Source organism: Gopherus evgoodei, chromosome 10, assembly GCF_007399415.2.
Source record: "Gopherus evgoodei ecotype Sinaloan lineage chromosome 10, rGopEvg1_v1.p, whole genome shotgun sequence".
In the NCBI taxonomy this organism is placed as follows: Eukaryota; Metazoa; Chordata; order Testudines; family Testudinidae; genus Gopherus; species Gopherus evgoodei.
In genome coordinates this window covers 54,820,314-54,838,173 of record NC_044331.1, presented here as the reverse complement: position 1 = coordinate 54,838,173, position 17,860 = coordinate 54,820,314, and the positions used below count along the sequence as shown (strand labels likewise).

At 41.6% G+C, this 17,860-nt stretch overlaps 1 protein-coding gene across 3 annotated transcripts in view; it reads right to left on the bottom strand.

Annotated features, from left to right (window-relative positions):
- The window catches only part of KIAA0556 (KIAA0556 ortholog), a 187,336-nt gene that overhangs the window by 147,975 nt on the left and 21,501 nt on the right, over positions 1-17,860 (bottom strand). For all 3 annotated transcript variants that reach the window (XM_030579222.1, XM_030579224.1, XM_030579223.1), the window contains exons 4-5: positions 11,560-11,654; positions 9,543-9,674 (exon numbers count right to left, since the gene is read on the bottom strand). In XM_030579222.1, coding sequence (XP_030435082.1) covers positions 9,543-9,674; positions 11,560-11,654 — 227 coding nt within the window. The remainder of the gene's footprint in view (positions 1-9,542; positions 9,675-11,559; positions 11,655-17,860) is intronic.

Sequence of the window (17,860 nt, the reverse complement as noted above, 5' to 3'; positions counted from 1 at the left end):
GTAGGGTATGGCCAGGTGTTTGTTTAGTGAGTGCATGTTTGGTCTGTAAACCGTGGCCAGCCAAGCTTGGAAGCATCTCATGTAGAGACATGCGTTCTGGACCACGAAGGTGCATGAAGCCATGTGCCCTAGTAGTTGGAGGCAGTCTTGGGCGGTGACCCGGGGGCTGTTGCGAAGTCTCGTAGCCAGCAGTTTTATGGTATTGAATCGGTCGGGTGGGAGAGATACCAGTCCGGTTGTGGAGTCGAGGCTCGCTCCTATAAACTCCAGGTGCTGGGTAGGACTTAATGTGGATTTGCTTTTGTTTATTTGCAGGCCCAGGGATTGGAAGCAATCGATGGTGAGTTGTGTGAAGCGGAGGGCCTCGTCGAATGTGGAGGCCTTCAGGAGGCAATCGTCGAGGTAAGGGAATATTATGACTCCTTTTTTCCTGAAGTAGGCAATGACTACCACTAGGAGCTTGGAGAAAACTCGAGGGGCAGTGGGAAAGGCCGAAAGGTAGAACTCTGTATTGGAAATGCGTTGAGCCAAGGGTAAAACGAAGAAAACGTCTGTGGGCCAGGTGGATAGTGACGTGAAAGTTGGCGTCTTGTAGGTCGAGGGCTGAAAACCAATCGCCCTGCTCCAGGGCTGGAATTATGGTGGTGAGAGTAACCATCTTGAACTTTTGCTTTTTGACAAATTTGTTGAGCCTCCTGAGGTCGAGGATTGGTCGCCATCCTCCAGTTTTCTTTTCTGTTAAGAAATAAAGGGAGTAGAACCCTTTCCCCTTGTGGCATTCGGGCACAAGTTCGATAGCCCTCAGGTGAAGGAGATGTTGTACTTCTTGCTGGAGGTGTAGCTCGTGAGAGGGGTCCCTGCAGAGGAACGGGGAGGGTGGGTGGGTGGGAGATAAGGAGAGGAAGGGGATAGAATACCCAGTTGTGATGACCTCTAGAACCCACTTGTCGGTGGTAATATTCTGCCATTGGTGCAAAAATGGCTGTAGGCGGTGTCCAAAATAGTTGTAGGCAGTGCATACGCTGAAGTTGGGATGATGTTTACGAGACCCTCGACCAAAGGTTCAAATCTGCTTATTAGTTGGAGGAAGTTGGGGCATCCCGGAAGAATTGGGGCGAAGCCGCTGGTATCTGGATCTCTGGCGTTGGTGTTGCTGTTGTTGATCCTGAGATCTTGGGAAATGCTGAGTATATGGGGGGGAGCATGGATGGTGGTAAGGTTGATATCTGTACTGTTGCCTTCTGGTTGTAGGGGTTTGGATGCCTAAGGATCGAAGAGTTGCCCTTGAGTCCTTCATTGAGTAGAGCACCTCATTCGTGGTGGAAGCAAAGAGTTTATCACCATCAAAAGGGAGATCCTTTATGGTGCTCTGAACCTTGCGAGGAAAGAGGGAAGAGGAGAGCCATGAACCTCGGCGCATGACCACCGCCGTAGCGGTGGAACTTGCTGCAGTATTGGCTGCACCCAGAGCTGCTTGAAGAGCCATGCGTGATATGATTTGGCCCTCGGAAACTAAAGCTGTAAACTGTTGTTTCTTCTGGTCTAGAATGTGTTCAATTAAGTCCATGAACTTGTTATAGTTTCTATGGTCGTACTTTGCCAGAATTGCGGTATAATTGGCAATTCGAAATTGTAAGGTTGGATAGTCATACACTTTGCGACCCAGCAGGTCTAAGCATTTGCCTTCCTTGTTGGCTGGGGTATGGCAGAAATACTGTTGTTTGTTCCTTTGAATGGCTCCGTCCACTACCAGTGAGTTTGGCGCAGGATGTGAGAAAAGGAATTCAGAGCCCTTAGAGGGAATGAAGTATTTACGGTCTGCTTGTTTGCAGGTAGGCTGGCTTGTGGCTGGAGCCTGCCAGATGGACTTATCAGGTTCCAGAAGGGCTGCATTGATTGGTAATGCCAGTCTGGATGAAGAAGAGGGTTGCAGGATGTCTGTTAACTCATGTTGTTGGTCCAGTACTTCCTCTAGACTGATTCTAAGCTCGCTGGCAACCCTTTTAAAGAGATCCTGGAATTTCAAAAAATTGTCTGAGGACAGTAGAGGGGAGGGAAGTAAAGCTTCTTCAGGCATTACTTCAGTTGATACTTCAGTTAGTACTGGGTCAGGAGTAGGAGTTAATTGATCCTGAGAATGGAAGGGTGCCGCCAAGTGAGTCATATCATTTGGACGTTTGCCTCTCGTCAGATTGGAATAGCGGGTGTGCTGCTGAGGGAAAGGTGCCCATGGGGCCCAATACTGCCATGGTGGTGGAAAAGGCATAGGTGGGGCCATCCAGGGGTTAACACACCAGGAGGCAGGGTCTCGAGGATAGTCTGAGAAAACTTTCCTGTGCCCGCGGGTGACAGGACTCCGAGGATGGAATTCTGATTGCATTGAAACATCACCCTGTAGTTCAGACTCCTCCTCACTGGAGGAAGTCTGTTCGGACTCTGAATCATTCGTAAGGGATAAGCAGTCTTTAAGGAAGGGCGATTGCAGCATATGTGACACTAAGAGGTCACTTGACTGGGTAAACGGCAGCACTGAGGCAGCTGAAGGTGAAGGCTGATAGAATTGCCTTTAGCCTTTGTCTTTAAAAATGATAGACCTTCATGAACGTTATGTCTAACCTTTATATCAATTTCCCTTATTCCATTTACTTAAAGTAATGTATTTTATAGACTTTTACATTTATTGGAAATTAGCACCTATTGACAACTGTAAAGAGGTCTTTAATTTAAACTTTGTAATGGGTTTATAGGATATCCTTTGTAAAATGTGAAGATTTTGGGGGTGAACGTAATATTCCCATCATTTACAATGAAAGTCTAAAAAAGAAAAAAGCCATGTGGATTGAGTGCTGTGGCACCTTATAGACTAACAGACGTATTGAGCATGAGCTTTTGTGGGTGAATACCCACTTCGTCAGATGCATCTGATGAAGTGGGTATTCACCCACGAAAGCTCATGCTCCAATACGTCTGTTAGTCTATAAGGTGCCACAGGACTCCTTGCTGCTTTTACAGATCCAGACTAACACGGCTACCCCTCTGACACTTGACATGTGGATTGAGTAACTGCATGAAATAATAAGATAAACACTTCCCCCCTCCCCTTTTTAATCTGAAGCTGTTAGCTTTATTTCTAATAACTTTTGCAACAAACTACTTTTTTTTGTTAGCATGCTTTTATATTGGATTTAAACGTAATGCTAAGAAAGCAGCATTTTGCAGCAAAGAGGCACCTTTGCCATGAAGCTATACTTTTCTAACTATATGAATGGTTAAGGGCAGGTCTACACTTAAAACTCTGAAGCAGCGCAGCTGTACTGCTGTAGCACTTCAGTGAAGAAAATACTACACTGACAGGAAAGCTTCTCCCATGCAGTTAATCCACCTCTGCGAGAGGCAGTAGCTATGTTGACAGAAGAAACTAGGCATTAGGTTGGTATAACTTCATTGCTCCAGAGCGTGGATTTTTCACACCCCTGTGCGACATAGTTATACTGATGTAAGTTTATAGTGTATACATGGCCCAAGATGAAGTCTGATCCCACTCACCCTTATCTGAGGAAACATACCTCTCCCCCACTCCCACGTGATTATCTGATGAAACAACCCAACATCTGCCCCCTATCCACTTATCTCACTCTTTTTTCCCCTCAGTTTAAAACAGTCATGTTCTTTCGCTAACACACAATTTTTAATTATATCAAATAAACTGTGAAAAGTGTAACATGAAAATACAGCATTGGGCATTTTTGACTGAGACGTAACATAATAAAATCTAATCTATTTTAGAGATGTTTTGTAGGTTTAGTGAAATAAAAATGTTTTAAGATACACTACTCTTTCCTTTTAAAAACAGTCTTAGCTTGCATTTAAAGTACCACACAAAAACTGTTCTACTGGTAAAGAATTCCAGGGTATAATATAAAAAGCCTTAATATAGGGGGCTTACAATAAAATGCTATTTAAAACACAGGGGCAAATGTCACTATAGAACAATCAAATGGCATTGCACTGCAACTCCCTCTGACAACAAAAGATACCACAGGACCCCAGAAAGGGGAGGGACCGAAACCTGAGCCCACCCAAACCCTGCCACCCCAGGGGCATGGGGGGGAGAGACAAAGCCAAAGCCTCACCTCCCTAGGTCGGGGAGCCAAAGCTGAAGCCCAAGGGCTTCAGCCGCAGGCAGGGGCCCTGTAACTTAAGCCCTGCCACCAAAGGCTGAAGCGCTCAGACTTGAGCTTTGGCCTCAGGCCCACGCAAGACTAAGCCAGCCCTGGTGACCCCATTAAAAGGGGGCCACCACGCACTTTATTTGTGCAACAACATAATAAACAGTATTAAAATAATCAGGGTTTTGCATATCTAAAGGGCTTCAGGCTTATGAGAGCTTGATTTTTGGCTGTTTTTTTAAATAACTATTTTAAAGTTTGTTTTTAATCAAAATATATATACATGGCTTAAATGGGGTTAAACATGGTTGCCATTACTAAGAATAGGTAGCTTTGTATAATATAAAGGCTGTGAATTTAGTGTGCTACTTTTATAGACATAAGGAAGTTTCTTCCCTCCTTTTTTTAAACGTTGGTTTTGTCTTACTTAAAATTAAATTACAATGAAAATTAGTAAAAAGATGGTGGGCTTTCCGTTTACATTAATATCCTGTCCCTATTTCTGACACTTTAATATAGGCTTTTGTTTTAAACTGGAATTCAAAACATTTTATTCATTTACTTTGGCAGGCTCATTAAATCTTAGCCAACAAGATGCACAACAGCAACAAGAAAGATAGCAGGAAACAGCTTTTAAAAAGGGCAAAGTTAGCTTTACAAGAATCCCTGAAGCATCTACGGTTTCCAGGGGAAGTAAGGGTGGGGGTAAGCAGCAAACATACCACAGATGGGATAACAACCCTGATTCTAAACAACCTCATGCATCCAGAGCCTTCATTACACATTAGCTTGTAGAGACCAGGCCATCTGTACACTTCACAGGATCAAATATGTGGGGTTGCTTTATTGATGCACATCTTTATACTTACAATATGACAAACAAGTCTGGATATGCTAAAACATGTTAGGGGCATATCTGGACATGGCTGACTTTTTCCTATTTACAAAGTGCACCCCCATGTGGTCATTATCTGGTAAATCACTTGTATACAATTTTAAAATCTGATCAAAAGATAAACCCTTACTACATTTCTTTAAACAAAATATACAATGATATCCATTGGTAACAGTAAGGGGGTCTTGTAGCTGTCTCTGGTTTAAAAAAAGGCAAGAAAGATTTAGGGAAAATGTTACTGTCTGGGGAAAATCCACAGGAATCAAAGAACTTTCTTGGCCCATGACTGGGTAAGTAGAGGGCTAGCCAGTGTTCCCTGGGTAAATTGTAGGGAGTTGTGTTTACAAGTCCCAGGGATCTACTAGACATAGAACCCTTTGGAAGCAGGTCACTAGGGAAAAAAATCTGAAGAAGCATCCTTAGATTAAAAAATGTGTTAACTACATCTTGTTTATAATCAATAGAATCAAATAGAACATTCCTTCTGTGATTAACCTCGGGTATGTTATCAAAAACCCCATACCCTATCATGTTGACTATAGAGGGCAATGCCCTAGAAAAACAAATCTCTGCTCTTAGGTTTCCAGTTTTAATCAGAGAATAATGATCAGGGTATTCCTGGTCAGGCTGAAGGTATACAGTGTGAGCAAAGTCACCACAATGGAACAAGAGCACTCGGTCTTTTACATATTTCCCAGTTGCCTGCTGGTGGTTTCTCTGCAGCTTGAGGTCTTCAAACCAATTTTGAGGATTTCAATAACTCGGTCCTGGGATAGGGGTTGTTATAAAATTGGATGGGTGGGGTTCTGTGGCCTGCCTTGTGCAGGAGGTCAGACTAGATGATCAGATTGGTTCCTTCTGACCTATGAGTCTATGAGTTGCATGTACTCCCTCACACAGTTCCCATTCTCAAAATCAGGTTATAGAAGTTTAGCCAGCACCTTCTTGCCATCCACATATGAGGCCACAAACTTATTGTCATAATATTTAAAGTTGAAAGGGTTTTAGCATAATTGCCACTGATCGCATCATTATCTATAAAACCAATAACTGCCCCAAAGAGAGGTTTTCCTGGTTACTGACATGACTACCAGCTGAAATATTAAATACCTTCAAGCCTACCCTGTCCACAGGGTACCTAGCATTGGCAGTCATTAGAGCCTCTATGCAGCCCAAACGGACCCCTGGAGTAACTTTAACCCTGTGACAGGATCTGTCACAGAGATCCCATTGGGACTGTCACCTGATGTGCTGAAATTACCTCTGAGCCTGTTTTCCCTGCCAGCTTGGGACTCCAAAACCCTGCCTTGTTGAGTCAGACACGTTAAGCTGCTGCAACACAGACCCAGGGTCTGGGTCATGCCCTCAAAGCTGCAGGCTTTAACTGAAAACAGCTCTCCAGGTTACTTGACTCCAGCACCCAGACACCCAGCTCCCAATGGGATCCAAACCACAAATAAATCTGTTTTACTCTGTATAAAGGTTATACAGAGTAAACTCAAAAATTGCCTGCCCTCTATAACACTTATAGAGAGATTTGCACAGGTGTTTTTTCTCCCTGGCATTAATCACTTTGGGTTTATTAATAAACAAAAGTGATTTTATTAAGTATAAAAAGTGAGATTTAAGTGATTTTAAGTAATAACTGACAGAATGAAGTAAGTCCCCAAGCAAAATAAAGCAAAACCACGCAAGTTTAAGCCTAATACATTAAGCAACTGATTACAGGTAATATCTCACTCTCAGAGATGTTCCAATAAGCTTCTTTCACAGACTAGACTCCTTCCTAGTCTGGGCTCAATCCTTTCCCCCGTACAATCCTTGTTAATTCCAGCAGACATCTCAGGTGGTAAGTAGGGGCTCTCTCATGACTGGCCGCCCCTTTGTCCTGCTCCACCCCCTTTTATAGCTTTCGCAGAAGGCGGGAATCTTTTTTTCTCTCTGGGTCCCCACCCCTCCTTCTAAATGGAAAAGTACCAGTTTTAAGATGGATTCCAACATCATGTGACATGGTCACATGTCCTGTGAGATCCCAGCCTCCATTCTTCCTGGGCTGGCCTACACATACACAGGAAGGTTTGCAAGTAAACAGAGCAATTTACAGTTCATTGATTTTGAAGTACCCTTAATGGCTTCCACTTAATATGTTTACATGAGTAATACAGGTTTATATCTTATTCTCCTAACTTCAGACATAGAAATAATACATGCAAACAAATAGGATGAACACACTCAGTACATTAGAAGCTTTGTAATGATACCTTACAAGAGACCTTTTGCATAAAGCACATTCCAGTTACATCATATTCACATTCATAAGCATATTTTCATATTTCAAAAGACATACAATTATTTTTCAGACTTTATTTCAAAATAACCTAAATGCATAAAGAACATTTTTCTCTAAAAACTAATATTCAATACTTTTGTCACACTATCTGGATTTGTTTACGGCTGTGAGTGCCAACCTCAGGGCAGACTGTCAAGAGCAGAGACCCCAAACTGGTTGTATGTTTTATAATCAGATATCACCAACCCAGTAACAAGTGTGAACTCCTAAAACACTATAATAGTCTTACCATGGAGTCACAGACTGTCCCCATGGGCATTCCAGTCTATTTTGCCACTCAAGCAGGCTGGACTATATGACAGATGTCAATGCTTAATTTGTAACGAAAGAGATGCCGGGGCTCAAACAATTTTTTTTACATTCATAACTGATGCAGCAAGCCCAGATGTGCCGAGGTTATGAACTGCCAAATCTAGAGGTGCCAGTGCTTAGCCCTGGCGCAAATTAAGCACTGATAGATGCTCACTTTTCACAAAAGATCACAAAATAATCAGGTTACTTCCAGTCCTAACAGACCAGTTACCTACCCCAGGTCAATTTGTACCTTATATCCCACACCAAAGACAATGCTTGTAGCCAACTCTATAGTAAATATCTAAGGATTTATTAACTAACAAAAGAAATGAATGAGTTATTACAAAGTTAAAGCAGCCACACATATATACACAAATGAGTTACAGTCTCTGGTTTCAAAAGCTGACAGAGTTGTAGTAATCTGTCACCTCTGAATGTTTTTTAGGGCTAACCCAGGTTAACCCTATGCATCTTTGTTTCTGTTGCATAGCTCTGGCCCTGTGAGAGTTTAAACAACAAAAGATGAAAAATTTTCTTGTCAGCTATTTTTATTTCTTTTTTCCAGGACTCATGCTGATGGGACAAGCCCTTTAGCACATAGCCTCTTCATGGGTTTAAAGGGGCAATTAACCAAGTCTTTGTATTATAATGCCCATAATGGCCCAGTTAGTTTTGATAGGCCTTCTTGATGGGCAGGAGATGATCCCTCCTGACTCAGTTCAGAGCAAATATGTTTTACAGATACAAAACAAAAATTTAAATACTACCTTATAACATGTGATAAAGGTATTATAAGTGAGTTTAATGCATGCAGCATCTTACAAGAATTTTCTGAAGTCTAAACACCAAACACATTGTTATAAGTCCATTACCCATCATAACCATACTAGTACACAGGTGAAGCTGACTGATTTCCAGTGATTAATTTGTCAGTGCTCAGCTGAGGCCTAAAGCCATGGCAAGAGCAGGCAGTCCTGGTCGGCCAGCATCATAACCTTTATTTCAAAAAATAAATAAAGATCATTTTTCCTCTAAAGAGATTTGTTAACATGTTTGTGTTTTAAAACTCATTCGTTTAGTGCAGTTTTAAAACTCTCTTTTCTGACATTTTTCCTTTACCACTTTGTGATAATCCTTTTATTTTGTAAATTATCTAAAAACCTATAAAATTATTTTTCTCTAAAAGTGTGTAAAAACCCCTATTTTCTTCTAACTTTAATATGTAAAAAACCACACATACAAATCACCCTAAGTTCCCCATAAATATTTTTTCAAAATGGCCAACCACACCAAAAGTGTGCAGGTCCAAATAGAAGACATGGCGTAGGACATAAACCAGAAGGTGGATGGGGGTGGAAACTGGTCAAAATTATATGGCGAAGAATTCTATAAAGTCCTTAACAACTAACATCTTTATCAATGACCTGAAAGAAAACATAAAATTATCACTGACAAAGTTTGCCCTTGACCCAAAAATTGGGAGAGTGGAATCACTCTAAGGGCTGAAAGCTTTCCTTCAGCAGAACCCTTAATTCTGCCTTGTAGTGATACCATGGAAAAGACATACAAATATGATTTAAGTATTTTAGTGTTGTAGACTGTAATAAGATTAAACTGATGCTTTTTAAATGATACATTAGATGTTTTCATTTTTGACCCTTCTGGTGTCACTTTTACCCACTCCCAAATACTCTAGTTAGCCATATACATTATATAATGGGTTCGCTTGAATTAGCGAGTATTAGTATACTGCCAAAACTATGGCAATTGAGTCCACTTTCATTTAGACTCACATTTGATCATGAACAATGCCACAGCAGAAATCAATCTGTACCTGGGAGCAATTAATATGATAGTCGTTTGTCTCCATATTCAAGCTTTCATAAGGTTCAAAATCATCAGAGTACTCCGGAGGGGGAGAAATGCAGAGTCTAGAGCCACTTTCTGTTTTAATCTGCACAGGTTTCTAGAAAAAGAAACAAACAAATCACATCTTTCTTCTGTTATTAGCACACTAAGTATGCAATTATCACATGCTTCATACAATGTTATATCCATGCATATTAGATATAAACTTTCAAATGTAACTGGAAAAATATTCCTTCCCTAAGTTTAAAGTGATATCATTAACTTAAAAATACTCTCCCATCTGAAATTTTATCTAATATTGTTACAAGTATTAGCAATGGCTGCATTTGCACTATAGAGTTGAATCAAACGGATTGCACCAATGATGGGAGCTGCCATGTGACCCTTTAAAACATTCTGGTGATCCAATTTTGGGTCCCGACCCCCAGGTTGAGAAACCCTGTCTAGGCTGCTCAGCTATCTTACTAGACATTTTAGGGGGAAAGCCTGTAAGGTCTCCAGATTAGAGAAACTACTCTATGGGAAAATATGCTAAAGGTGTCCCTGTACCTATTGACAGTGTCAAAATAATAATAAAATAAATAAATTAATTTAAAAAAATTATGGGCCAAATGTGCAAAGTGTGATGAACAGATACAAGGTCTGGTAGTAAGAAAGAAACAGTTTAGAAATGCATACTGCTGATGACAAGGATGATATAAAAAAACCCCAAAACATACAGGTGGCTCCCTAGGGAGACTGTTTGTTGTGGCCTCTCACAAGATAATAGATTACTAGCAATATTGTATCATTTCAGTATAACACAGTACTGAACATTTTGCTGAAAGTGTAACCTAATAAGGGGAAAGTTTGGTTTCTAAAAAACGTCTAGCAAGCTGCTCTCTGTGGTTGGATTTAATTTAGTTCAAGTAATGTTCCTTACATAGGATCTGATCCTGTTCCCATTAGAGGTGAAACTCCTAGGAATTTCAATGAAACAGGTGCATGTGCTATATTTTGAAGAAATATGGTCTAATATTATCATACAAAATGAATATATCAAAAATGAAGACCGAAGAAATTTCTTAAGGCAAGTCACCGTTTGAGCAAGACATGTACAAGTTATCAAGTTTATATCTATACGAATGATTGAAATAAGTTATTTCAATCATCTTGCTTTAAAATCAGTCCAGGCTGGAACTGTAAAATTTACAAATTTGACTAATTCTATAGCCTGTTTATACAGGAGATCACATGATCACAATGGTCCCTTCTGGCCTTAAAAATCTATGAAAATAAGCAGAATAAGTCACTGAAGGAAGATAATATAGCAGGCACACAAACATTACGTTTATTCTTCCATAAACTGGTTCCTGCAGCAATATGTTCTTTCTGCTCCCTGGTCTAATCAACAGACCCTTGTTCTGCTGTTCCCCACCTCCTTTCCCCCAATAACATGAGGTGGAAATCATGTTCCCTATTCTTTCCATAGGGATCCTATTAAAAATATTAGCTATCTGGGGCATGCACACGTCCTCTGAAACAAGCCATAGCTACTGCTGCAACCAGTGGTAGGGAGCAGCCATATCTATCCATCTTGTCAAACCCAAACTTCCAGAGCAATTTTGTAACATGTCATCGATCAAGACATCTTACTGCACACACAAAGTACTGAATTCTGATAAATTGATCACCTACGAGATTTTTTTTTAAATATTTTTTTCCTTGTGGGGTAAACAAGTGCGGGGCTGACGACCACCGTCCTCCATGGGGAAGCAATATCCACTACCAGTTCATGCTGCTCTTTTTCTTTAATCCAGGAATTTAAGAATTCCCTACTGACTACGTCTCAGGTTAGAGCAACAGCACAGTGTGTCTCCCGTGCACCTGTGTAACACTGCAGAACTAAGGGATGTAGTTAGGATCAGGAAATGGCCTCCCAATGAACTTGTTGCTGCCCCAAACAGTTCACCAAGGATGCATTTTTCCCTGCCACATCATACCTGACACCACCCTTTACGCTGGATTTTGCTTGGTGCAGTCTGCGTGCTGCGTCCTTGCAGTTCAATTTCTTTTACTTGGGCCGCTGTACTAGAATCTGAAACAGGAATTAGGAACAATCTCATTGATAACACATATCCTCCTTGGAGTTCTTTAAGAATGTTTATAAGTCTCCCCAGGTCTGAGACACTTTTTTGATTCCAATGTCACACAAAAATTTAAACACAAGTGTGATGCTCCCTGGGGGTACCCAGGTTTGTGAGGAATCTCGCTACCACCTGCCCTTAGCATAAGTGAAACTTGTCTGTGCCTGCCTGGGATCAGTGCCCTCATGCCACCTGCTACTGTCAACAGTAGCAACTATCTCCACAGGTTCCACTCTCTCTTTATAGGTTAGTGACAGGCACACACCAACCCAAGAGTCCTTCAAGTATCCCCTGTAGTCTTCAGTCCCCGCCCAACTGGAAACTCACAGAATTACCAGGCCCACTGCTCCCAAAGGAACAGCACACCACTGCTTAATAGTTCACCTTGGAGCACAGCTTTGCTTAACACACACCACTTAGATTTGTCTTTATAAGTCCCTCAGCCGGACATCAATTCTTGGCAAGATAGTGAAGTGGTTGATATGGGACTCCATTAATAAAGAAAAGGAGGGTAACATAATTAATGCCAATCAACATGGGTTTATGGAAAACAGATCCTGTCAAACTAACTTGATTTTTTTTTTTTTGAGCTTACAATCTTGGTTACAAAGGTAATAATGTTGATGCAATAGACTTCTGTATGGTGTTTGACTTTATACTGCATAACATTTTAATTTAAGTAAAGTAGAATGATATAAAATTAAAATGGAACACTTTAAATGGATTAAAAACTGGCTAACTGGCTAACTGATAGGTCTCAAAATGTAACTCTAAATGGGGAATCATTATTGAGTGGGTCTGTTTCCAACGGAGTCCCACAGAGATCAGTTCTGGGTCATATGGAAGTTAACATTTATCGTGACCAGGAAGAAAACATAAAATCATCACTGATAAAGTTTCCAGATGAACCAAAACTTGGGGCATGGTAACAACGAAGAGAATGGCATCTGGATTGCTTAGTAAACTGGGCACACGCAAACATTATGCATTTTAATATGGCTAAATGTAGATGTATACATCTAGGAACAAGGAATGTAGGCTATACTTAGAGGATGGGGGACTCTATCCTGGGAAGCAGTGACTCTGAAAAAGATTTGGGGGGTGTGATGGATAATCATCTGAACATGAGCTCCCAGTGCAATTCTGTGACCGAAACAGCCAATGTGATTCTCAGATGCACAAACAGGGGAATCTCAAGTAGGAGTAGAAAAGTCATTTTACCTCTGTATTTGGAAATGGTGTGACTGCTACTAGAATACATTATCCAGTTCTGGTGCCCACAATTCAAGAAGGATGTTGATAAATTGGGGAGGGTTCAGAGAAGAGCCACGAGAATGATTAAAGGATTAGAAAATACGCTTTGTGGTGATAGACTGAAGGAACTCAATCTATATATTTTAACAAAGAGAAGGTTAAGGGGTCACTTGATCACAGTCCATAAGTATCTATATGGGCAACAAATATTTAATAATGGTCTCTTCAATCTAGCAGAGAAAAGTATAACATGATCCAATGACTGGATATTGAAACTAGACAAATGCAGACTGGAAATAAGGTGTAAATTTTCATCACTGAGAGTAAACAACTGTTGGAACAATATTCAAGGGTCATGGTGGATTCTACATCACTGGCAATTTTAAAATCAGGATAGGATGTTTTTTCCTAAAAGAGCTGCTCTCTGAATTATTTTGGGAAATTTCTCTGGCCTGTACAGGGGTCAGACTAAATTATTACAATATTCTCTTGTGGCCTTAGAATCTATAATTATTTCTGGACAATCCTGGTCCCCAGGACATCCCCTCCAAGGGGTCTTCAGAGTTCCTCATCAGATCCTCTATGTCCATGGTATCCACCAGCCGGGACCTGCATGAGGCTATGCTGCGACACTGGTCAGTTCATTAACTGTAAATAGTTTGATGGATAGGGCGAATGCAGTGGACATAATATATCTGGACTTCAGCAAGCCTTTTGACACATTCCAACATGACATTCTCATAAATAAGCTGGAGAAATGCAGGCTCGGCAGAACTATCATTAAGTGGATACATAATTGGTTAAACAACTGCTAACAACGAGTAACAATTAATGGAATTATGTCAGATTGGAAGGAAGTCTCGAGTGGGGCTGCACAGGGATCTCTTTTGGGTCCAGAGTTATTTGATATCTTTGTTAAAATGATCTGGGTGTAGGAATAGAGAGCATACTGATCATATCTGCAGATGACCCAAAGCTGTGGCGCGCTGCAAACATTTTGGAGGAAAGACCTAAAATTCAAAGGTATCTTGATAAATTGGAGAACTGGGCTATAGACAACAAAATAAAATTCAACAAAGACAAATGTAAGGTGCTACATTTAGGGGAGAAAAACCAAATGCACAAATGCAGAATGGGGGAAAACTGCTAGGCAGCAGCACTGCTGAGAAGGATCTGGGAGTTGTGGTGGAGCATAACCTCAACATGAGTCAGCAATGCGATGCTGTTGCAAAAAAAAAATTCAATTTTAGTTGCATTAACAGAGGCATGCAAGTCATGGCAGGTGATAGTACTGCTTTATTCAGAGCTGGTTATGCCTCAGCTGGAGTACTGTGGCCCATTTTGGTCACCAATGTATAGAAAGGATGAAGAGAAATTGGAAAGAATCCAGAGGTGAGCAAGACAGATGATCAAAGGGATGGAATGCAGGCCATCTGAGCAGTGGCTGAAGGAATTAGGTATGTTTAGTTTAGAAAAGAGGAGATTAAGTGGGGATATAATAGTGGTCTTCAAATACCATAAAAAAGATGGAGAAAGTTGTTCTCTTTTGCCACAGAGGGCAGGACAAGAGGCAAACAGTTCAAACTACAGCATAGCAGATTTAGATTAAATCTCAGGAAAAACTTTGTAGCTGTAAGAACAGTAGGCAATAAAACAGACTACCTAGGGAGGTTCTGGAAGCTCCTTTACTGGAGGTTTTCAAAAGGAGGCTGGACAGTCATCTGTCTTGGGTGGTTCAGCCACAACAAATCCTGCATCTTGACACGGGGTTGAATAGATGACCCTTGCAGTCTCTTCTAACCCCATGGTTTTATGATTCTATAATCACCCATTTGCCAAAAGGCAGGCCAATATTGGCCAATTATCACAGGATATGCCAATTTTCAGTGCTACCATGATCAAATCAGTATGGTTCCCCACTGTCAGTTCCAGTCATCTGTATGTGCACACTGCAAAGAAACTGTCATCGTCCCCTACCCACCACAAGGTGATCCTCTCATCCAGCAGGGTGGTTTTCACCATTTTTCCACATCCGAGTTTACAAGCCGTAGTATCTTTTCTTGAACCCCTACCAGGACCATCAACTTGGTGCAGCCTTCATATGAGCCTTCTCTTCTGCTGTCCAAACCCAGACATATTTGCATTCCCTCTTCATTTGCCTCTACTGCCCACAAGAGTAACAGGCTACCAGGCTCATCCTGATAAGCTCCTTCTTGGCAGACAGCAGGTTTGAGCCGTGAATGGGGCCTATGTCCTAACACAAGGGCTCCAGCCCAGTTGTTTGTGTGGACTGAATTAGATCAAGCAAGTCTTGGTGCATTGTGGCACTGAGGAAGCTGACAGGTTTTAGGAGACAGTAGTTCTTGGCTGGATCTGTGCACCCTTGGTAGCATTCCTCCTTTCAGGATAAGGCATCAGCTCTTCCCTTCCTGGTACCTGGGTGAGAGGTGATGATGAAGTCAAACCGAGAGAAGAATAATGTCCACCTGAGCTGTCTTTGGTTCACAGCCCGAACCTTCCACAGATATTCGAGGTTCCTATGGTCCGAAAAGACTTGCACTGAGTGTCAGGCTCCTTTGAGGTGATGGTGCCCCTCTTCAAAGGCTGATTTAATTGCAAGTAGTTCTTTATCCAATATTTCATAATTCTGTTTAGGAGGGGTAAATTTTTGGGAATAGTAGGCTCAGGAGTGTCAGATTTGCTGTGGACCATGCCTCTGGGAGAGTATCATTAGAGGCATCAGCTTCCACTATGAATGCCTGGGTCCAGGTGTGCTAGAATGGGGGTGCTGGTGAATGCAGCCTTGAGCTGTTTGAAAATATGGTGAACTTCAGGTGTGTAAACAAACTTGGCGGCATTATGGAGGAGGTTGGTTATGGGTGCTATTTGCCCTGAGAAGCCTGGGATGAATCACTGGTAAAAGAAGCAATGCCCAGGAAGTGCTGCAACTCCCAGCAGGACCAGGGCAGAGTCTAGTGACAGACGGACTCCACCTTCTGCTGGTACATCTTAACATCCTCTGTAGGGAGGATGTAACCCAAAAATTCTGTAGAGGACTGGTCAAAGGTACATTTTTCCAACTTTGTGGACAGGCGATGCTTTTGTAGTCTTTCCAGGATGGAATGAACATGGTAACATTGCTCAAGACTGACATGCTTGTGTTTTTAGACATCAGGATAGATAGATGACTACATACTGATCCAGGATGTCTCTAAATATGTGTCATTCACAAAGTGTTGAGAAAGGTTGCAGGACCATTGGTCAACCTGAATGGCATTACTCAATATTTGAAATGCTCACGGCAGGTTCGACATGTGGTCTTCTATTCGTCCCCTGACGTGATGTGCACTAAGTTGAAAATTTTGGCAGACTGCACACGATCTTCTAATTCTGAAATTAAGGGCAGAGGATACCCATGAGACGTTGCACCCCATAATGCTTTTTGGGAATATGCTCATTAATGTATATATGACACAACTGGAATATATTTTATACTACATATGCCATGTAACATCTCTCTATAAAGGTTATGATCTACTGAATATATTAATCCTATTTGTATGTATGTGTCATTGTTGTAGTCGAAGTTATGAATATTGGCTGTATACTTGTTTGATTTTAAATAGCCTTAGTAAGGCATTTGGTCAGCTTCTTTAGAAAGGAATTTGCAAGTTAAGTGCCCAATCAAGAAGCACTTAACGGACAACGGATCTTGGAAGGCTCCGATCCATATAAGAAGTCTACATGAGGATGTACAAGGTTGCATGTAAACCATGGCTGCTACCTGTAAGTTTTGAGTCATGCATAGACATGTGACTTGCCCATGTGACTCCAAAACTCCATCTTGGAGCTGGAATTCTATGCGGGGGGGCGGGGTGCGGTGGTAATCCACCTACAAGAGAAAGTCTATTTAAACCTCTGGGATACCCCTCCATTTTGTCTTCAGCTGGCTCAAGAGATAGCCTCTCCACCCCAAGGATACCTGAGAGAAACTGCAACGAAGGACAGTAACTACAGGGGGTCTGAGTGATTGCTGGACCCGGACTAGAAGGAGAATAGTTTGTAAAAGGAAGCTTACCTGAACACCTCTGAGTGTGAGGTTTTATCTGTATTCAGTTTTCTTACTGTATTAGGCATATACTTGCATGTTTTATTTTATTGTTTGGTAATTCACTTTATTCTGTCTGCTATTACGTGGAACCACTTAAATCCTACTTTCTGTATTTAATACAATCACTTTTTATTTATTTATTAATTAACCCAGAGTATGAATTGATACCCGGGAGGGGAGGAGAAATACAGCTGTGCATATCTATCGGCGTTACAGAGGGCGAACAATTTATGAGTTTACCCTATATAAGCTTTATACAGGGTAAAATAGATTTATTTGGGGTTTGGACCCCATTGGGAGTTGGGCATCTGAGTGTTAAAGACTCCTCTTAAGATGCTTTCAGTTAGGCTTGCAGTTTGTGGGATGTGGTTCAGACCTGGGCCTGTGTCTGTGGCCAGCAAGTGTGTCTGGCACAGTCAGGCAGGGCTCTGGAGTTCCAAGCTAGCAGGGAAAGCAGGGGCAGAAGTAGTCTTGGCACATCAGTTGGCAGCCCCAAGGAGGCTTCTGTGATCCAACCCATCACAAGCTGTTTCAGATCTTTACATGGTTTAGAGCCCACCAATCTACGCAAAGGCATAGAGTTTCGTCCTTTTTCTTAATGCTTTTTCTTGACGAAAAAGACTGGAGCCTCTGCTGATGGGGTGGAGTGCCAGATGAAGCCCTTGGCCAGGTTTTCATAGATGTATTCATGAAGGGTTGCCAGTTCAAGCTCGGATATTGCATTTATCAGTCCATAAGGGATCTTCACCCCAGGTTGCAGATTTATAGGGCAGTCATAGTTTCGGTGCAGAG